Source organism: Anolis sagrei, chromosome 6 (assembly GCF_037176765.1).
Source record: "Anolis sagrei isolate rAnoSag1 chromosome 6, rAnoSag1.mat, whole genome shotgun sequence".
NCBI classification, from domain to species: Eukaryota; Metazoa; Chordata; class Lepidosauria; order Squamata; family Dactyloidae; genus Anolis; species Anolis sagrei.
Window position 1 is genome coordinate 85,696,536 of NC_090026.1, and position 23,312 is coordinate 85,719,847.

The 23,312-nt window shown below is 38.7% G+C and overlaps 1 protein-coding gene across 7 annotated transcripts in view; it reads left to right on the plus strand.

Annotated features, from left to right (window-relative positions):
• The window catches only part of THRB (thyroid hormone receptor beta), a 233,891-nt gene extending 224,111 nt beyond the window's left edge, over positions 1–9,780 (plus strand). For all 7 annotated transcript variants that reach the window (XM_060781919.2, XM_060781922.2, XM_060781921.2 and 4 more), the window contains one exon: positions 1,715–9,780. In XM_060781919.2, the coding sequence (XP_060637902.2) occupies positions 1,715–1,956 (242 nt within the window). In that variant the 3' untranslated portion in view covers positions 1,957–9,780. The remainder of the gene's footprint in view (positions 1–1,714) is intronic.
• Positions 9,781–23,312: the final 13,532 nt, after the last annotated feature.

The window sequence follows — 23,312 nt, forward strand, 5'->3', positions numbered from 1 at the left end:
CTGGATTCTTACAAGAGTGTTAGTGTGAAAACCTCTTCCTCTCTTGGATAATGTGAGAGTGTGCATGCAGAAGTAGATCAGGGAAGACCTGGATCTACAGAATCCAAAGTCCCATTCCTCTGTCATGCCCCTAAACTGGCATCCAAACACTGGATCATAATTAATAGTTCAGTGGTAACTTTGAAGTGCAAGACCTCAGAAGAACAATCTGCATAGTCATGCCCTGGCCGAGAGATCAAATGTTCTGGTGATTATTTCTAGAAGTGTCCATCTCGACCAGGAAAGGGGTCTTTTGTACAGCGACCCCAAATATTTCAGATTAAAATTGGGACTCTACATAAATAGGGCCCCCTGGTGGCACAGCAGGTTCAACTGTTGAGCTGCTGAACTTGCTGACTGAACGGTTGGCTGTTCGAATCCAAGGAGTGGGGTCAGCTCCCGCTGTTAGCCCCAGCTTCTGCCAACCTAGCAGTTTGAAAACGTTCAAATGTGAGTAGATCAATAGATACCACTTCTGCAGGAAGGTAATGGCACTCCATGTAGTCATGCCAGCCACATGACCTTAGAAGTGTCTATGGACAACTCCAACTCTTTGCCTTAGAAATGGAGATGAGCACTACCCCGCAGAGTCAGAGATGACTAGACTTAATGTCAGGGGAAACCTTTACCTTTGCCTTACTACATAAATATAGATAATTTCCCTTCCAGTTGCTTTGGGGATTGAAAAGAGAAAAGGGGAGCCTAAGGGGGTGGCAGGTGGCACCATGCTCTCTAATTTTTAAAAAGCCACAGGGCTTCAATATAGTGAGCTCTGATACATTTCAGAGCTAACACATATTTAAATTCCATCCAGTTGGAAAGATAGTGAGAAAATCAAGAGTAGAACCCGAGGTAACAGCCTTCCCAATGCAAACTTGTCAAAGCACAAGAAAATTTATTATTATTTATTTACTGCATTTCTATATCGCTTTTCTCACCTCTAAGGGGACTGAAAGCAGTGTCCAACATAATAATAGCAGAATTAAATGCCAAACATACATGTGAAAACTAAAGTGTAGTATCTAAACAATGGCATATAACTATAAATTAAAATCATTAACCATATTAAAACATGAAACATCAACGAACAATTAGACATTAAAACATAGAATTAAAACATCTTTGTATAAACATTAAAATCACATAATCCAAAATTGTAATCCAAAGCCATTCCAATTGTCAACTGCACATATCCCCTTATTCATTTCTTGTGCTGCATTACTTTACTGACCAAAAGCTTGGTCCCACTGCCATGTCTTTGCTTTCTTTCTGAAGGCCAAGAGGGAGGTCGCTGATCTAATTTCACTAGGGAGGGAGTTGAAGGGCCACCACTGAGAAGGCCCTGTCTCTTGTCCCCACCAGCTGCACCTGCAAAGAAGGTGGGATCGAGAGCAGGGCCTCCCCAGAAGATCTTAACCTCCATTAAGAAAAGGCAGTTTGCCCATTTTGGATCCTCTTTCTTCCTATAGGATTGTTCTCTAAGAACATCTATTGAGCTTCTATTAAACGCTTCAGGATTGTTGTGCCATGCTGGTCCTGTATTGGGAAACATAAAGGAACCCAGACACTCAGCAGAAATTCTCAGATTAGTCTGAGTTCTCTAGAAGGAACTTTTTTGTGGCAAATTGAAATGATATGACTAAATAACATTCATTTTCCCATCTAAATTTCACAGATCGCCCAGGTCTCGTCAGCGTTGAACGAATAGAAAAGTGTCAAGAAGGCTTCCTCCTGGCATTTGAACACTACATTAATTACAGAAAGCACCACATTGCACACTTTTGGCCAAAACTGCTGATGAAAGTGACGGACCTACGAATGATTGGAGCCTGTCACGCTAGCCGCTTCCTGCACATGAAGGTGGAATGCCCAACAGAACTTTTTCCCCCTTTGTTCTTGGAAGTTTTTGAGGATTAAAAGACTGAAGAGGTTCTCGGAGTTCTTATAGCACTACTGGGTGTCATTTCATTCCATTGCCTAGTGTTTCTCCCCCCACTCATCCACCCACCTTACCCCATGGTCCATTCCCATTTTTGTTCCACCTTGTTTTTGGTTGGAGAATTGTTTTTAATAGGCACGAATGAATATCTCCCTTCAAAGCGGGTACTTGTGACAGTTGCATTTTTCTGTGTTTGTGTGTGTGTGTATATATTTCAGTCCTTTTGATGTGAATCCTTGGAGAGTTTGAGAATGAGAATTTAAGTGAATCAGTTTCATCCACCAGCACTCAGGCAATCACAAGCTCACGCTCATTGCTGTTTGGAGATAGATGATGAAGTGCAATGATGTGTCAGAAAGGTGAATAGATAATCAGATACTAATTTTTTTTTAAAACTGCCATATTTTATACAGTATTAAGTCAATTTCAGGAAATGAGACATCCTTGATGAGGTATTCAGAACAATCTAACAAGTGTTAGTCCTGCCCAGGTCCAGCTGAAATCAAAAGGATGTGCAGTGCAATCCTATACACATCTGCACAGGAATCAGCCATATTGAGTTCACTGGGACATTTCCCAGAATTATCTATATAGGATTGCAGCCTTAGCCTTGCCTAACTTTCACTTGATCATGCTGATGGTTTCTAAACTTTCTTGGTACTGCTTAATGTCCATTTAGGCAACGCCTTCTATCTATCTACCATAATTGCATCATTACTTTGAAAAAAATCAGAAATTTTTACACCTTTCAGTCTTCTTTAAAATGTAGTAAGTCAACAATACTCCAAAATGTGGACAAAATCTCCTATTTGCTTCTGTTGTCCATATTTTATCTGGGGCACAAATGTGTGGAAGGCAGGCCTGCAAGAATACAAACTGACAGTCTGATTCTATATTGTACCAAGTCTCCTTAAACCAATTTGACTTCATGTTAGAACATAGAGAAAGATGTCACATTCATCATTCAGTGTGCTTTTTTTCTTGTTGTAACCTGATGGCTTTGGCCTCAATCCATTCATTTCTCATTGGTGTCGAAATCTGATAGGCACACAGACAATTCCATCCCATACACATACAGGCTTAGTAGAGCTCGTATGGCTTCCAGGTCTTTGGCTTTGTGCAATTTAAAGATTAAAGGCAAGATTTACTCTGAAAGTGCAAAACACGTAAATGAAACCAGAATAGAACATAGTACAAAAGGTGTACTAGAAAAACATTATAGACCACCATTTTTTTCCAGCACTGCTGCTTTATTCAAACAGCATGTCACATTCTCATAATCACTATGCTGGCTTACCATCCATTTGTAGTGACTCTTTAAAAATGATCATGGATGTATCACTGAGATGATGAAATTGTCATCTGAATTCTCCATAGGCCAAGGTCTGAAGATGATGTATATTAGTCAGCTAGGTAGAGATTCGGGCCAATGGGATTATATGAATCCATTATAGTAATTAGAAAGCAAAATTATCCATAAATGGTTGAAGATTGTACAGATCCAGATGCCATGAATTGTTTAATTTATTTTCTCATGATGATAATTTTGATGCACTGGGCAGGGAGAGATTTGTTATTGAGGAACTAAATAGTAACATGGTAGAATTAAACTGGAATCATGGCACCAGTGTGCTTGGAAAGCTTTAGGAGACCTATCATTTCCTCTTTGCTACAAATTGTTCCCATGTTCGTGTTGTATATTAGAACAGACCTCCTTCCGAGAGGGCGGACCTCAGCTAATGTTGCTTATTTTTTAAGACATGAGTTGTGAACCCTCTCTTCTATGCATTGACATATCAGTAATCCAAAGCCAAGGTCCAAGAAACTGGGGCTCCTTGCAACTAAAGAGTTTGGGGCTTTGGTTACTTTCTCAACAATTCACATGGCAAGTTTGTGGCAAATTTTGCCATTAAAAAGAGCTCAAGAAGCAGGATGTGCTGTTACAATGACATTGTTATTTAAAGAAACATTCCAGAGTAGAAAGCCTTGGGTACACCCATGAACATCTTTGGAAACTAAAGTTACATTATTCATCCATGGAAACACCTGTATCCAGGTAGACTGCCACTGTGGACCAGATAAGAATGGTGAAGTCCTTTTCACCCACACCTATCTATTAGGAAGGGAAATCTTTTGAATCCTCATATACCCAATTATCATCCAATCTGCTTTGCTGATGTGCATGTTCCTATGTGTGGGCTTTACCTAAGAACATGGCTTTGTGTTTATTCTTACTGGGTTGGTTTCAGATTTAGTCATACTAAATCTGAAACAGCAGACACAGTGAAATCGGTGGGACTTGTTATAATTTTTTTCAATTATTAATTCTAGACCTGCTTAAATCTAGATCAGTGGTTCTAAACCTGTAGGTCCTCAGATGTTTTGGCCTACAACTCCCAGAAATCCCAGCCAGTTTACCAACTGTTAGGATTTCTGGGAGTTGAAGGCCAAAACATTTGGAGACTCACAGGTTGAGAACCTCTGATCTAGATTAATCATAATGATCTCAGTTATTTAAACATGCCTGATTTGTGACCTATGTAAGTAAATGCCAAGTCATGTCCAAATATTATTCTAGATGAGTGGACTACTGTGGTTTTCCAGGTGTTTTGGCATTCACTTTTAGTCAGACCTAGCTATCTGAGCCTGTGAGGGGGGGGGGGGGGCAACTGCAGGCTCCAAACATCTAGAGGGCCTCAGATGCCCATCCCTCATCCAGAGGAAGGGTTGGACAATGCTTGAAATGCTTTCAGAGAAACTAGAGTTTGCATGTTGACTTCATTAAAACAAAGTAAGCCCATACTTCAAAAAACTTTTGCTTATATTCATAATTTAGTGGGAGAAAAATACAATATGTGAGACTGTTGAAGCAGACATATAAACTGTGCAGCAAAATAACTTGTTGACCAATGTCAATGAGAAGACAGTTTTTGATATTTGATACAGAGCTTTGAGAAGGCAGATTAGAATATAATAAAAGGCCTATATTGGGTTTATCAAAACTTCTTTGTGGGACATATTTCCCCTAAAGAGTTCTGCTCATAGGTGAAACATTTGATGAAGCTCTGCAGGTTGAAAATGGTGGCTGATTGTCCAGATATCACTATATAAATAGTCAATTCTCAGAGAGAGAAGTATAGCCTCAAGGGAGATAATTGCAAGTTTTTGTGAGGCCGCCCATAAAGATATGCAAGATTTCAAATAAACTTTCACTAGTTGAAGTTTTAAAAATATAAAAATATAATTGGGTCAACTCAGGGAGCTTTCTTAAAATGATCAATTGTATAAATTAGATCAACAAACTACCCAGGCACAAACATCTGTGAGCCATCTGCATTTTTCAATACTAATGACAAATATATAAGTTGTAACTGACTCTCATAGTAGCACTTCAGTTGTACTACTTTTTTTAGTAAGTAGGAGACTCAAAATGCTACAGTATAAGCTTCATAAATTTGTTCATTACAGATCCTGTTGAAATAGATGTGGCAAGAAAGACTAGTACTCAGGGTGTGTCTATACAACTAGCTGCTAATATTTCCTTATGGAAGATACAGAGTCCACACAGGGCTTGGGAAAAGTTTCTATTTAGACTACAATTTTCAAAATTCCAAAGGCCATGTCAGCTGAGGATTCTGGAAATTGAAATCCAACAACAGCAACAAAAATTGCAGACCTCTTTAGGCCTTTTTTCACTCTGTCATTTTCTCCTCTCTTTATCACTATCCCTATTTTGAGCCATGATCATATCTTAGCTTTTGTAATATTTTTAGACGATTATGATTAATTTTGTGCCTGTGTGCCCAAACTCCTTTTGACTAAAATTACTTTGCTTGTTGCTCTCTACAGGTATTAATTTGGGATAGCTAGCAATACCATAACCCCAAATATATAACAATCCAATACTGAGATTTCACTTTTCCTGTTTTTGGGGAGCTTGGTGAATTCCATTAAACATTTTAGAAAAATAGGTACTAATTAATGCTGTCATTCTCTGAATTCAGCATTAATTAGTACTGATTTGGACACAAGCTCCAAAAGGCAATATGTGTGTGCATTTATGTGCAGAAAATGTGTAATAGTTAATACAGGGATAATAAGGGACAAAACTGGCACAGATTAGAGATGTCAGAAGCGTTGATCTGGATTCACACTCAGCAGTTTGCAAGCTTCAGTTCAGCTATTTCTCTTGAAAGTTTTTGGTATCAGCCCTAAACACCTTACTTAAAAGTAAATAACTTGGGAAGACCTGCAATTGGATTTTTAATCTTTTTAAAAATATCTTTTTAAAGCAGCTACAGTTGTGAAGAAAATTCAGTGATGGCCATTATACTTATTATTATATAATGCATTATTATGAATTAAAGGAAGGCTTTAATTCATGCAATCCATTTTCCTGATCTATCCTGTTGCCCATCTATTTCCTCAGTATGGAAAAATATTGAGATATTAGGTTTTTCTAACAGGGCATGGGAGCAGCATGAGGGGAGCCTTTTTGTATCAGACTACAGGGAGAATCTGTTGTAAAAACAAGAGAAACACTCCTTGTTATTTTGATGTTGATCAAATCTTCCTTTTTTCATCTCATGGCTGCAATCCTATATTCTTTCATAAATGTTTATAGGAGTGCAACCTTAAAAAAAGAGGGGGAGAGGTCTAGTTATGTCTCCTTAATATCTCACTTTGGGCCAGAGCATTCACTGAAATTATTGAGGCTTTTTCAAAATTGCAGTACAGAGAATTCTATGCAACAGTTCTTGTCATTGAAAGAATGAAATGTTTGGAGTCATATTACACAACCCAACAAAAAGAAATCTTGCTGTCTTGGTTTTTAAGGACTCTTCCTGGGATTATTTTTGGGGTGCTGATTCAGAAAATTGCATTGGATAGACTTCATCAGTTCTAGTTTCTTAGATATAGTTTTCATGATTTTCTGTGGGCAAGGAGATGGCAACTAGTAGATAGCATGTGCTCAATATCCCAAAACCTAGACATGATAGGGGAAACTGGTTCCATTTTTGTCATCAACAGGTCAGATTTACCCAGAAACGGGTCTAACATTTCAGGCACCAGTGATTGGCCAGTGATTGGGTATAATACAAGTGGAGCTTCATAGCTTTTTGTGCTGTTTCAACCACAGCTAGGTATCTGCTCTCAGCCAACAATTATGGAAGCATGTCTCAAATTCCCATGGACTGTTCCCATCTTAGACAAGAACAAGAAGTCATTTCACACACAAGAACATTTGATGACACAACTTCATATGCTTTGTACAATGATATGATATGTTGGTAGGCGCTTAAACTGTGTTAGTCCTTTGCTATTCGGTATCCTGAAAACTAAACCACAATTTAAACAAAAGTATAAGGAGTATAGTTGTTCAGCAAAGCATGCTGTGCGACAGAACACTTGCTCACAAAGGTGAATTTCTGTGAGTCATCCATCACATCTCAATAGCCATTTTTCATTTCTCGGAGGCTTGGAAAATGGAAATATGTTCAGATTTTAGTCACTCCAATTTTACATTTGTAACCTCACTGACTTTCAGTGGTTTCACTGACCATTTACACCAGAGGGAGAAAGAGAGCAAGCAGAACTGGGACTTGTGCTTGAATTGAATCCTTCAGATATGTCTTTTTATCACAACAAAGTTCCAAGTCCTGTTCAAAGGTGGTATATTATCTGTAAGATTTATCAAATCATGGATACTATTTTTGAGTAGTGGACTTCAGCATAACTGCTCATTGTGGTAAGGCCTATGTCCAAGATTTATTCTACATGGAGTAGGTCTTTATTACTCTCACAACAGATCTGAGTTTTTACTCCACAACATTAGTTCAGCTTGTTTATGGTGCTACATGGCTCTCAATTTTGCTTTCTGCTCTAGGTGTAGTAGCAGTGGAATGTTCTAAATACGATTTTGCTGTTCCTTATTTTTTACAAAACGGATATCTCATTTCTTAATGTTTCTTGCTCTAAACAACAGGTATTTAAGCTGCACTGGTTTTATGTCTCAACCGAGTTCAGTAATTTCTTGTCGATGTATTTTACAGTGAGATAATCCATTTTCTAAAAGCATTCAACAACACTGTGCCAAAATATAGGTGTCAGAGTTAGACCCTGGACCTTTGTGATGATCTTTGTGCTATAAAATTTCTCCAACTGCAGCACGGAAGGAAAGAAGCAAACAAAACAGGGTCACAAAGAAGGTGATTGTTTTGCAAACCTGCCAAGTCAATACTATTGACCACAGGAAGAGCATGATGTTGCTAGTGACAAATGTTATGCCATGGAACTCTTAACACGTAGGTGTCATATTGACGTGCTGCATATAAACCATAAGCAAAAGCAACCAGTCATGGTTTTCAGATGTAGCCAGTGTTTGTAAGGCTAACCCTTTTTCCCTCGTCAGCAATTAAGAGTCAAAATCAAGGGAGATCCATTAAGTCTAGCTTTCACTGAAAGCCAGGGTTGTCCATGTAAAAAGAATTATGACTGACAGGGTCAGCAACATCTGGATTTATTTCCCAGCTCTGCTAAGGACCTATTGAGTGACTTTGGGCGAGTCACTATATCTCAGCCTTATATTCCAGAAGAGTCCCTTGCCTCACCCAGTTGAGGTCAGTGAGACAAACATTGTAAACACTGTGTTTTCGTTCATGATATCTTAAGAAATAAGTGTTCTTTGCCTGCCTTTTTGCAACATTGGAAACAGCAAGACATACAGGAGAAGCTCTGGTTTGTCCTGTTGTAATTTTATGCAGATAACTAGATTTATCAGATATTTCTTTTTGATACTACTATGATATGACCCTTATATAAATTTTTATAGAAACACGATATCCTAGAGTGGTAGAGGTTTATTTTCCACGTAAAAGATTCAAAACAAAGTGAGCACATTTATTTTGAAATGAAACGATACTGCTTTTTTAATGAAACACACCAAAAAAATCAATTCACAATGACAAAAAAAGGTTTAGCCTTTCTCACAAAGTTTTTACTGTGTCGTATAAATGTTAGCCAATGCAAAGTCTGCATTGCTTGTGTGTATTGATCCACATTCAATGATGTCGCCTTCAAAAGCAATATTGTGCAGGTATTAAGCTGTTTGTGACTGTCTATTTGCACAGTTTACCTAACTTTAATAAAGCTAACCCTTATTTATGCACAAGACAATCAAATGTAAATCTACATCCCAGTGTAGATGGAATTGATGTAAATTACTGAGCACAATGTAAAACATTAAAAAGACACTTTATTTAATTTCACAACTGAACTAGTGATAGATACGAACATATCAGGGCATGAATGAGTGACTCTTCATTTTACTTTGTTTGTTTGTTTGTTTCCTTATGTCTCCATTTCTAAACTCTTCAAAATGACTTCATTTGTTTTTCCTGCCATAATACTCTGTTCTTTTCGAAACTGAGAAAAACAGATTCTGCTGGGTTTTGGACTTGGCCTTTTCTTTATTTGTATTCATGCCCTGAAACTAAAATTGGAAATTACATGATTTACAAAATTACACAGGCTGAAGATTCTGGGATAGGATTTTCATTTTTTCCCCTTTGAAACAGTGTTATGTGATATGCTAGATGGATAATATTTTTCCAGCCTAAACTATATTAAAATATGTGATCACAAATGTTTTAAACTATCTGAAGAGAAAATTTGTATATTTGGGGGAAGAATATAATTTTTACATAGCTTTTGTATGCAGATATTAATATGTAATTATGACTATAGTGGGCATAGATTACTGTGTAAGCTTGAATTCTAAAAAGAAACATCTTATAACTGAATTTTGGTTGATGTCTCTGCTTCTTCTTTTAAGGATTTCTAACCCGGTTTGTTGCACTTCAGCATTATAGCTTTCTGGGAATTGTTATCATGGATGGGACAGAGTTGTTATCTGCTTGTTTTAACAGTTTCTAGTCCTATTATTTTCTCACATTCAGTTGCAAGTTTTTTAAAAGTCTACATGAATGTTCCAATGGATTTTGATGCTCACTTCCTCTAAAATATTATTTTGTCTAATATCTCAATTTTTACAAGAATTTTCATTTTCTGAATTCGCTATTTTCACGAATTCATTCATTTTTATAGATATGCATCCATTTGGACAACTGCACTGCAAATTTTGAAGTAACATACATACTGAAGGTAATTATTTCAGTTATGCACAGAAAGCTCCCATTTATCAGACGGCACTATCAAAGAATGAAATTAGTTGAAAAGCAGAACCTGTGCTGGGAACGTACGAGATTCACAGGATCTTGCTTTGACCTGTCTGTATGCTTACATATGCACTACTTGGCAAAGTCTTTTCGTCATCTGGATGCCTTTCTCCTTCTCTCAGCAAGCCTCTGTAGGCAAGAAATGATGAAAGAATGGATCCCTCACAAATGAAACTCATTTGTAATTTGAAAGTGTAGAAAGAGCTAGCCATCAGATAAAGATTCATCAGATAACTGTATTGGTTTGAGAAGTGTGAATTAGGGAGATATACATTAAAATTAATTTCACCCCACACAAATAGTGGACTAGTACATCAGGATACTCTGCTTGAACTTAGGGGTTTTAAGCTTCTTGTTCTTCACACACACACATACTAATGATATACCAATTTGTTTTACTGGCTAAAGTGGAACCCAAATGCCTCCTTAGCACCTCTACATCAACCAGACCCACCTCCTTAAAAGTCTTCCTGCATGATTCAGACACCACATTTTGCCCAATCTATCTCTGGCACCTGATGTAGACCTTCACAGCTTCCAAACTGCTTTTCTCGGGATTGGACATCCTTTCAGAGTAGAGTCTGCATAAAATACAAGGGGCTGAAGCATCCTGGAGGGCTTAAAAGCTAGTGGCCATCAACAAATGAAGCCATGTTCATTTGAAGTTGCAAGGGTAGCTTATGGATCAAGCAGGGAGACACCTTGTACTCACAGTTCATGAGATGCCACTGTGAGATGCCATGGTATCTCAATACGCATGAGCAGCCTCTGGTTCAAATAGAAGGATGCACCTTACTCCCCTAGTATGAGTGCAACTGAGTTCTGTTCATAATTTGGCTCCTATACAATCCAGGTAGAGTGGAAAACCCAATTTCCAGAACTGTATGCTAAGTGGCTACTCGGGATGCACCTAGCTATTTCTCCAGTGCAGTGTTTCTCACTGCACTGGACTTCAGCTCCCAGAAATCCCACCCACCGTGCCAGATGTTAGGAATTGTGGGTGCTGAAGTCAAAACATCTGGAGGAGCACAGTTTGAGAAACTTTGCTCCAGTGTATTGGTTCAGAAAGCCTTGGAGCCAAGACAGTATGGAATGGGTGTGCAGGAGCCAGGCATTGAGATAGGAGCCAATGGGAGTTGCATACTAGATGGTGCCTGCATGTACAGGATTGATGAAGTTGCCCATGATCACTCATTGCTGCTGCTTCATTCATGGCAGAAAGTTCTGGATACTTCTTTCTTCAAGAATCCCACTGGAGGACCGAGACATTCCTAGAGAAGTGTTCTCAGTAGGAAGCACAAGGTCTAGCCTGACTATGATCAACTTCCAACAGAAGCTGACTGTAAAGTCTTATAGAAGGAGCTAGAGATCCTAGAAAGAACATTTTAAGCAAATCCACAAACATCAAATTTGCAAATGTGGAGGCCCAGCTGTATAGGAAATGTTTACACACAGTGTATTTCATGATATATTAACAGTAAGCCTATCCATGCATACATAAGAGCTCTATTGTGCTTGATAGGATTGTAGTACTAGATAATGGTGTACATAATTGCAGTCAATGGCTTTCTCATAAGCTAAAAATATACCAAAGAAGTCGTTGACAACATAGAAATTCATTAAGCTTTGGTATAATAAGCATGATATCCTGGGAGTAATATTTTCTTCTGTACACTCTAAATGGTAAATAAACCACTTGAGAAATATTTAAGCTATTGAAGTCGCCCTAAATGGTCGAGGCATTGTTGCCATTAGCCCAGATCCTGAAGTCTTTACAATGGCAAAGTATAAAGAGAAGTGAGCTTGAGCACCAGTACTGTTTGAGAAGGGGCACTTAGCCTTGCTCCCTAACTTTATATAATGCACTCCTAGCTTTGATTACTGAAAGTGATGAAGAACATGATTTTGCTAAGATGAAGGTATGTCAAGTGGTGAGCTCTTGGATTTTGTTAAGGATCCCTATACTCCCATTCCAAGTGCTTCTACTAGGCTTCTGCATGTTGGCTCCTTTTGGCCCGTTCAACTTGTTTGGCTTGGCTGGATGGCTGTAATTACAAGGGCCCAGCCATCACGTTTTTTCATCTGAAATGGGAACACGTGGCAGTCGATCATGGCTCTTCCTCTCCTATTCAGCATCACGCAGGCTCAAAGAGACTGCCGCATGCTGCTCGTACAGGGTTTCCTTGTGAGCTCTGCCTGTTGGGCCAATCAGAATAGAAGAACTCCGTGATGTGTCTTATGCAAGCTGTGTCTAGAAAAGGGTCCCAGAAATTAAGAACCCTGTTCTTCAAACCCAGACTCCCTTGAAAGGAAGAAAGGAAAGGGTCCCAGGAAGGGTGCTTCCTGGGTTCTTCAAACCCAGACTCCCTAGAAAGGAAGATAGGAAAGGATCCCAGGAACAGAAAGGGGAGCCTTGTAAGTTCCCCATTCCCACCGATGGGCCAGATCTTCCCGGATCTTTCAGCTGCTTGTCACAAACAGATTTTTCCATTATCTGATTTTTGGGAGGATCTCAAAAAACAGAACTGGGTACCAACAAAATTTGTATACCAAAACCGGATCACCCTTCAGCCAAATTGAACAAGTCTAGCTTCTACTAACATGGGAAGTCATTTACGTCACTGCTTCTTAAACTGTGGGTCCCAACCCCAAACTGGGTCCCTTTAGTTCAATGTCAGGGTCACAAAAAAATTGACAACAGTGAAGTTTCTGAACACCACCTATTTACACAAATCTGTTAACAACAACATCCAGTATTTACAGTAGAGTCTGAAAAAAAATGCTTCAGTTCTACTTCACAAAAAGGGGATCAGCCTGTTAGTTCTTCATAGTGTCTGTAAAATCTCACAAATGGGTTATCCGCGCATGCACAGTGCAGTTCAGAACTTTCTAGATCTCTAGGTTGAAACATTTTGGCAGAGGTCCTGTCCAATCTCCCCATACTGTATAAATGCTTGTGGCAGGGCTGAGCCTCAGTTCCTTTTTTCCGTTGATAATAGCAGCTTAGGTCTTCTCTAGTATCACCCCATGCTTTTTCTAACGGTTTCTTAATGGCTTTGACTTCGACTGTCTAATGCTGCTCTCTACATCTCCTTGACCTGATTCAGACTGTTTTACCACTACTTTCGCTTTTTTGCCAGCTCTGACCCAGACCTCCCTGATGGCGGCATCAGGCTAGTTTCTACCTTAAAAGGTCTACCACGTCCTTGGTTAAGAAAAGCAGGGTTGCGGAAACCACTCTGTCAGCGGATTCATTGAGCTCCCTCATATGGATTCCGTTTGCCTGGCCCACGTTATGCTTATTATGACTATGGCCACACCAGATACCCTCCCCCACAGGAGGAGTATGACTGCTGTATGTATTATGGCTGCTGTTGGGACTGTCACAATAATCCTGAAACAGAATTGGCACACAGGTCCAATCCATTGGTGCTATTGTCTCCCCTGCCCTCCCCCCCTCCATAGCACCCCACTCCTCCATCTACCGCAGATGGAAAATGATTGTAAGGGGGGAAAGTTTAAGAAGCTCTTATCTAAGTGATGAAAATGGGATTTTAAGCAGTCTTCCCTAAGTTCTGCCTGTTGTTTTTCACATACAGCACATATCATCCCTCACTATTGACCATGTTGGCATGACTGCTGGGAGCAGTAGTTAAAAAATATTAGGTGGGATCCCAAACTGTGGAAGACAGGCCTAAAGAATTCAGCATGACAGGAAATCCTGGAAAACAGATGTTGACATTCACATTACATGACCCTTTTCCTTCAACTACCTTCTACTGAAATCACGACTTCCATTGACTACTTGGAGTTGATTAGTCACACAGGATGGGGTAAGATTTTGATACACAGACAAGCTTGCTTTTGATTTCCAGGCCACACTTTGCAAAGGCCTTGATCATTCTTTGCTGAGTTTTTATGATAATGGAACTATATCTTCCTGGCTGTATTTCTATTACCTTTCATGATTCAAACAGCCTTATGTAAAATGCCCATTTCCTCCCACCACTGATGGCCTTCCAGAAATAAAATTGCATTTGCCAATATCAAAGGACATGTTTTCATTAGGAGGAAAATATATTAAAAATAAGTTATATAACTGAATGACTCAGTGTATTCACAGCATAATATTTTATTGCAATGACAACCAGTGACAATTCTAATCAAGTGTCTCTAACATTCGACGGTAAAGAAAACAATCAAACTCAAACAGGTTTACCAGTGGAAAACAAGATGTGCACCTTTACCTTTAAGAAGATGTTTCAGAAGATCAGGTTTGCACAACAAGTAACACTTGCTGAAATTCCTCTTTCACATTATTAATTAATAATGTTACAGCCCACTCCTGTTCCTGGATTATGGACTTCTTGTCTGGATGTTCCCAGTGGGTTAGATTAGGATTAGATACCTTGTCAGCTCTCACTCCCAACATTGGGATACTACAGGGCCATGTGTTGAGTCCTCTGCTTTACACTTTGTACACATCTGATTGTATCCCCATCCACCATAGCAATATCATTACCAAATTTGCAGATGATACAATTGTGGTAGGGCTTACCTCTGAAGGGGATGAGTCTACCTATTAGGACAAGGTGGATCGGTTGCTCTCGTGGGGAAGGGACAATAATCTGGTTCTTAACATCAATAAAACCAAGGAGCTCTATAGGAGGACTATAGAAACAAGGAGGACTATAGAAACAACAGACCAGAAATTCAGCCCTTGGTCATAAATGGAGATCAAACAGGTGGCTAGTTTTAAGTTCCTGGGTGTCTCTGTTAAGGTTTTAGCTCCAAGGATGACTTCTGGAATAAAATAATAGATTCATATATATATATATATATATATATATATATCCAAACTTTATAATAGATTAATAGATTGGGCAACAGAAGAGACGGAAGAAATCACGAGGACAATGATTAAATGTGCCGCAAATATTGGTAGGCCGATAAAACTCAAAGAATGGGAGCATATATGGACAAGGAAATTACGATACCCCTATGCTACAGACCTCAAGGAAAATTGGATTAAAATGATCCATAGATGGTATATAACACTGAAAAAATTGGGAATTATGTATGAAAATAGTGACAACAAATGTTGGAACTGTAAAGAATGCATTGGCTCATTTTACCACATGTGATGGAGTTGCAGTAAGGCAACCACTTATTGGAAAATGATTCATGTGGAAACTCAGAAAATTTTAAAAATAAAACTTTCAATGAAACCAGAACATTATCTGTTAGGAATGTATGAGAAAGAGCCAATCCCAGAAATAAATAAGGACAAACTGTTTACTTTCTTTGCCACTGCGGGTAGAATAATATACGCTAAACATTGGAAAACAGAAGTTATTCCAACAAAGGAAGAATGGCTCGATAAGATACTTGAGATAAAGGATATGGAGAAGTTAACTTTTTTTATTAAAAAGAATACCCGCAGAATTATGACTCAAACAGACTGGTCAAGTCTTGAGAACTATTTGAAAGAAGAGAATCATCTGGAGTAGTCTTGAACTTGATGGTTTCAGATTGATAAGAGGAAAAGACTTATAATAAGAGCTTTGCAGAGATATGCAGAGGAACTGTTATGAAAGAATTAACAAAAGAAAGAAGATAGGAAGTCAACACTTATTTTTATTTTTTTCTCTTATTTTCCTCCTCCTTTACCTTCTTTTTTAATACCACTTCAAATTTCCTACTTTTCTTGGATCAATTGTTCCCCGACTTACATTGTATTTTTTCTTTTTTAATATTCAGATGATAAGTAATAAAAATTATTTTAACAAGGAGGATCTGACCTAGGGCATTCATGCAGCAGCATTGGTTAGGGGAGCCCAGCAGAGACTGTATTACCTAAGACTTTTAAGGAACCAACAACTGCATGAAAAATTGCTGGTGACTTTCTACCACTGTGCTATAGAGCGTGTCCTAACCTACTGCATCTTCACATGGTTTGGTAACTGCACAGTGGCAGACAGGAAGGCACTCCAAAGGGTCACCACTTCTGCATAGAGAATCATTGGTTGCCTTCTCCCCTCTTTGGAAGAACTTTATAAGTCCCGCAGCCTTAAGAAAGCTCAGAGCATTCTCTGGGATCCATCTCACCTGACCTATTGTATTTTTGAATTATTGCCATCTGGCAGACCATACAATATGACAAAGGTAAAGGTAAAGGTCTAATCATCTCTGACTCTGGGGGGTGGTGCTCATCTCCATTTCTAGGCCGTAGACACCTCCAAGGTCATGTGGCCAGCATGACTGCATGGAGCTTCCCGCAGAAGCAGTATCTATTGATCTACTCACATTTGCATGTTTTCGAACTGCTAGGTTGGCAGAAGCTGGGCCTAATAGTGAGAGCTCACTCCGCTCCCCAGATTGTACCGCCAACCTTTTGGTCAGCAAGTTCAGCAGCTCAGTGGTTTAACTCACTGCGCCACCAGGGGGCCCTGGTGACAAAGACAAGCACAAACAGACTGAGAGATATCCTAGAACTGAATGGTTTTGCATTGATGTGGCATTGGGGGCTGTGTGGTGGTGGTTGGGGTATGGAAGAACGGGTGTGTTGTTTTATGATGTGACCAGGGGAAGGCATTTAATTTCGTTGTACAATAGCACAAGGACAATAAAGCAATTCTAATTTGTCAATGCCCAAATCCATGGATGCTCGAGTCCCTTTATACACAGTGGCATAATAAATTATGCCCCTTATAAAATCAAGATTTGCCTTTTGGAATTTTTAAAAATGTTTTCAAGCTATGGATAGTTGAATCCATGTATATAGAATCTGTAGATGAAGCAATCCAACTGTTCTTTTTACTCTTTTTCATGTGAGCTACTCCAGCTTCACTGACTGCCTATTAGCTTCCAGGCTTGATTCAAAGTACTGGTGCCAACCTATAAAGCCCTCAACGGTTCCAGCCCAGTTTACTTGTCCGAATGTATCTCCCCCTGTGCACCATCTAGCACCTTAAGATCATCTGAGGAGGCCTTGCACTCAGTCCCATTGCCACGGCAGTTGTGTTTGGTGGTGACAAGAGACAGGGCCTTCTCCGTGGTGGTCCCTCAGCTGTGAAACACCCTCCCCAATGAGGCTAGATTTGCCCCCTCCCTCTTGACTTTTTTGGAATAAACTTAAATCCTGGTTATAGGATCAAGCATTCACAAAATAGTTTGTTTTATGAAAAAGAAGATTTTATTGGACCGTACTTGGACTGCTTTGGATGACGTTTTTAATTCTGGCGATTTTAATCTGGCAAGCGGGTTTTAATGTATATTTATATTAATAATTATTTTAATTGTATGGATGTATTTATTATGCGTTTTATATTATGTTTTGGCATTGAATTGTTGCTTGTTTGGAAGCCGTTCTGAGTTCCTCCTTGGAGGTCAAGAAGGACAGGGTATAAATGTTCTAAATAAATAAATATTTGAATTCATGAAATATAGTTCACTGTTTAAAAACATAGTCAGGACCAGAACCGAGAGTTAAGATGATGAACTGCATCCCCTTTTCATAATTTACGCACTCAAAGAGGGATCTTCTGATATCATGGGATTGCAGCTCTTTTATACTTTCATAGCTAATGGTGGCAGGTGATGGGTGTTCCAAGTCAACAACATCTGCAACCCATCAAGCACCAGCCCCCCCCCCCCGAAATTCTCAGGGTGGTCCGCGAGAAGGCCTTACTGGTACATTATTTAAACTGTTATGTTTATTCATATCATGATCTGATCACCATGCTCATATGCATGGGGGTATTGGGATAACGATACCAAAGGTTTCCTAGGGTAGATCCTCAGCCCCCCCCCAAAAAAATCAAACTCAATACCCCCCCCCCCCCCCCCGAATCAAAATCCTGGCTACGGGCCTGCAACCCACTAAGACATCGATCAACATTTCTATTATGTGTATGTATCTGAGCCACCTTGGCCAGTATAATTTTCTAATTCTTTGCAGAAGAGTGTGTTTTGTAATCTAAGTGCAGTGTTTTCATTTTCTTAAAAAAAACAAAAACAAAACAAAACCATACCATCTTGCGCAGTCAGTCTCATTCAGAGTGCCTCTATGTTCCCCAGTGTTGCATTTTCTAAACTCACATTAGGTCACAGCAGTAGAGAGCTGTGTGCAAGGAGAGGACGGCCAAGTCAGCTGGAAATGAAATTAATGCAAGGTGGTTAAGCACTTTCTTACCCAGTCTTGAAGATCTGCAGCTGATACAGAAAACAAATGCTAATTTTGTTATCCAAACCTAGCTTTAGCTGTCATACAGCCTTTGTATAGAGAGTCCTAGATTTAATCCTTTTTTGTCCAACTTGAGACTGAATTAGCCCCTTTACATCAGAGCAGGTGACACTGAGATAGATGGCCTAGATAGCCTTGACTTGGTTAGCATAAAGCAGCTCCCTCTCCCATACTCTCCAGCTGTCCCAGTTTGGCAATTAATCCTCTGTCATCTCATTTTTTTCAGCTGCTTTAAAATATCCCAGTTTCTCTCTTTTTCCTATATAATCCCTTTGTCCTCTACTTAAGGCTTCAACTCTCATAAAAGTTGTCTTATTTTTTATTAAAATAGTTAACTGACCAGATACAGTAGAATCTCAGTTAACTGGAACACAAGGAGTCAGAACTCTCAAGCAACCAGCCAAAAATTTGAAATAAAAAGCTATTGTTATAATATATTAGAACTTTCTTACATTAACTTATTTTTATTTGTCTTTATTTAATTTTAATTACTGTATTTCAATATTAATAGCAAGTCAATACAAAGTTTATGGTATTGTATAGGTTTCTTTTTCATGTCAGGGGTGACCTGAGAAACTGCAGGTTGCTTCTGGTGTGAGATAATTGGCTGTCTCCAGGGGATGCCCGGATGTTTTTCCATCCTGTGGGAGGCTTCTCTCATGGGAAGCTGGAGCTGACAGGTGGGAGCTCACCCCGCTCCCCATATTTGAAGCACTGACCTTTTGGTCAGCAGTCCTGCCAGCATAAGGGTGTAACCCTTTGCACCTTTGGGGACTCCTATTGTATAGTATTAGTTAGGACTATCGTTAATAGTTTATGGTATTGTATAGGTTTCAAGCAACCGGAAGCTACATTTATCTGGCATTTATACATTTCCCATGAGTACAGGTTAACTGAGAGTCTACTGTAATGATGAAATATAAAGACAGGGAAAGAATGAAAAGGGATACAGTGCACAATCATTTATAAAAAAACCAAATTAAGTGACAGAAAACATTGATCCACAGATTTTCAAGATTTAAGGAACTTGTATATAAACACACAGATGAGCATGTATAAATATACACACATAGAGAGAGAGGCTTTGCTCCATGCTAACCTTAGAAATTGAATAGGATATTTTTGAACAAAATACATTGTAATTGTGAGTAAATATTGGTCGTATCTTTGTTTTCTTTGACTGAGGAACATGAAGAATAAGTTCAACTTGAATATTCACAAACTTTAAAATTTGTTTTAAAAATCTCCTTCATTTTTCCCAATGTGCTAAATGGATTTCTGGAAAAGAGAAGTTGAATTGTGGGATGGGAAACATATTATACAGTCGTTCTTACAGTAGGATCTCAACCATTAATTCAGAAATGTCCCATTGGGCTTAAGAGTGTGAATAGCAAGTATGCTAAGACCTGTAATCCTAGATGTTAATGATGATAATGATGATAATAAGGATAATATTTATTTATTATTTACTATATTTATACCCCGCCCTTCTCAACCCTGGAGGGGACTCAAGGTTGCTTTATTCATAGACAACTATTCAATGCCTTAAAAACAACGTACATTTAAAATAAACATTTAAATTCAATTAAAAATAATACACATTAAAACAGTGGTTCTCAACCTGGGGTCCCCAGATGTTTCTGGGGACCCCAGGTTGAGAATCACTGCATTAAAACATTTAAAAACATTACATTCACTTTTAAAACCACACCATCCACACCTTTCCAGTAGTTATTTCACATATTCCGTATCTATCTATTGCACTACAATATTCTCCAAAGGCTTTTATCCCAAAGCCATGTTTTCACTTTCTTCCTGAAGGACAGGAGGGAGGGGGCTGATCTTACATAACTGAGGAGGGAGTTCCACAGCCGAGGGGCCACCACTGAGAAAGCCCTGTCTTGCGTCCCCACCAACTGTGTCTGCAAAGGAGGTGGGGCCTCCCCAGAAGATCTTAATCTCTGCAATGGTTCATAGGGGGAGATACGTTTGAACAGGTAAGCTGATAATGTTGATGCTAATAATCATAATATTAACACAATCGACAACACAATAATTGGTCCCTCTCTCTCCTCAAGGCTCAAGGGTGGAGCTATGAGAGAGTGCAAAATGTGCAATAAGAACTATCTCCCACAAACAATAGTTCCAAGTTTCTAGAGTTGCAGAGTGAGGGACTGACAACTGCTCATATTTAGAACTCTGCACATTGCACTTACCTCCAAAGACCTCCACATATCATTTGTCAAGTCTAGCACTTTTAAATTTTGTCTATTACATTTGGCCCGGCCTTAGGTTTTAAATGAGTAATGGTATTATTGTTTTTAGCATTTTATTGTTTGCTTGATGTTTATTATTTGCTTTATGAGTTTTACCGTTGTATTTGTATGCTGTTGTTTTGTTGGTGGCCTTGACCTTGTAAGCCGCATCGAGTCCTTCGGGAGATTTTGCGGGGTATAAATAAAATTAATAATAATAATAATAATAACTCCTATTTTTACTCTGTTCACATTCCCTTGGAAGCGATGTGCTGCATTTTCTCTCAATGCCTAAACTGTTATTCCTAAATGCTAGAGAAAAGTTTTAAGTTTTTCAAGGCTAGAATTTTTTTTCTGCCATTTTATCTTTAATGAACATTGCTGGCTATTTATAAATGTATGTTGTCCTTTGCAAAGAAGTGTAGAATTTAAGATGGCAAGATTCTTGTTGATTAATGCTAGGGGAACTCTCCTGAAATACTTAAGGACCTTTACGTTATCTTCTCCCTTGTTATCAAAGGTTCACATTTGTTATTAAAATAATTTGGCTATTGAGTCCCCCCGCCCCTGAAAAATAACACAACGCTTTCTGCAGTGTACAGATTACAGTTATCAAATGAAAATTACATAGTGCATCAAATGAGCTGAGAATCAAGTGGTGGCTACAGATCCATCTTCTTTCAGTTCTGACCTTGATGTCGTGATAATGGAAGCCGGTTCGGCCTCTAAAAGCCGCTACACAACAGCCTAGAACTGCGTGGGGCAATACTATTTTGCAAAAGCACACTTGAGTGAAGCAAGATAGATTATACCTCATCATCCTTTTCTTAGCAGAGTATTCCTTTGAAATTTTTTAACTGAACAACAGGACAATCATTTTTGTATGTATGACTCATGCTCTTAACTTTCCAGAACAAGTCCGGTTTTGTCAAAAGTGTTACAGATTTCACTCTGAAGAATATGTTATTGGTCCTAATTTTTAGTTTTTTCTTATGCAAACCAAACTGTCTGTGTTGGTGATTCTTTTGACTGGTGACTGTCTTAGTGTGCATCTACTCTGTGAAATTAATGAAGTTTGACACCACTTTAACTGCCATGGCTCAATGTTGTAGAATCATGAAAGCTGGATTTTTGTAAGGTCTTCAGCCTTCTGCCAAAGAGTACTTTTGCCTCATCAAACTACAACTCCCATGATTCCATAGCACTAAACCATGGTGGTTACAGTGACATCAAACTACATTAGTTCTACAATGTAGATAACAACAACAACAACAACAACAACAACAACAACAACAACTTTATTTTTGTATCCTGCCTCCATCTCCCCAAAGGGACTCGGGGCAGCTTACATATGGCACAATGCGCCTAAAGCAAAGCATAAAATAAACACACAATAGAATAAAAGATAAAACCAATAGCATATAAAATAATAATTTAAGCTCAAAACAGCGCCCAATAACCTATGATGAGAACTGTTGTAAAACATGACCGACTGTATATAGGAACACTTGTGGTCTTCTTAACTCATTTATTTATTATTTATTTATTTACTTCATTTATATACCACTTTTCTCAACCCTTGGGTGACTCAAAGCGGTTAACAATAGCAGAATTCAATGCTCAACATCATAAAGAGTTTTTAAAAACCAGTTAAAAACAATGATATACTAAACAATCAGTTAAACATAACTGTAACATCTCATTAGGTAGAATCAAGATCTAATCTCATAATCCGTTATTCCATGTTCCTATATTCAATACACTAGTGTTGTCATTCTAGTCCATGTCCTTTAAACTCTACAAATATCTACTGTCCGAAGGCCTGGTACCAAAGCCATGATTTTAATTTCTTTCTGAAAGCCAGGAGGGAAGGAGCATATCTTACCTCATTCATGGTTTGAGTGAAGTGATGCTTATCTAGATCATAACTATGGCATTTTGTTTACATCATGGTTTGCTATAAACTAGTCATACAGTTGCCTTGCTTTGCACTGGAGTGAAAATCTGGTGTTAGTTCTGGGCCAATCCAGAAAGGAAGTTCTTGAAAAATAGCATGACTTCCCAATTCTTTTTGTTTTGACTTTATTCCCATCTTTGCATTCAGACTCCTCCTTAAAATGTCACAAGTTTTCCTCCATCGAGCTCTATTGAATCTGTGTCCTGCTACTTCATCACACTAGAGAATGAATCCACTTTAAATCTGGTTTCTGCCTTTTGCAAAATTCTGGGGTTTGTAGTTTAGGGAGGAGCCTTGAACAGCCTCACTAAACTACAAACCCCAGAATTTTGCAGGAGGCAAAAACCAGATTTAAAGTGGATTTATTATCTCGTGTGATGAGCAATAGCTGTGTTTTATTAGGTCATCATTTCACCCAGTTCCAGAATAAGATAAATAGGACATCAAGCAGAGATACATTGAGTGTTAAGAACAAGTGATCTGGCAGGTAGGAATGAAAAATTCTCGATAATTCCAGAAAATGAAGAAAGTGTCAAAAACAAAGTTGGTTCATATAGGAACAAAATCTGGATTTTTTTCTTCCGGTTATGCCAATTCAATGAGTTGTTTTTTAAAACGTTTAGCAAGAATGGCCATGGTT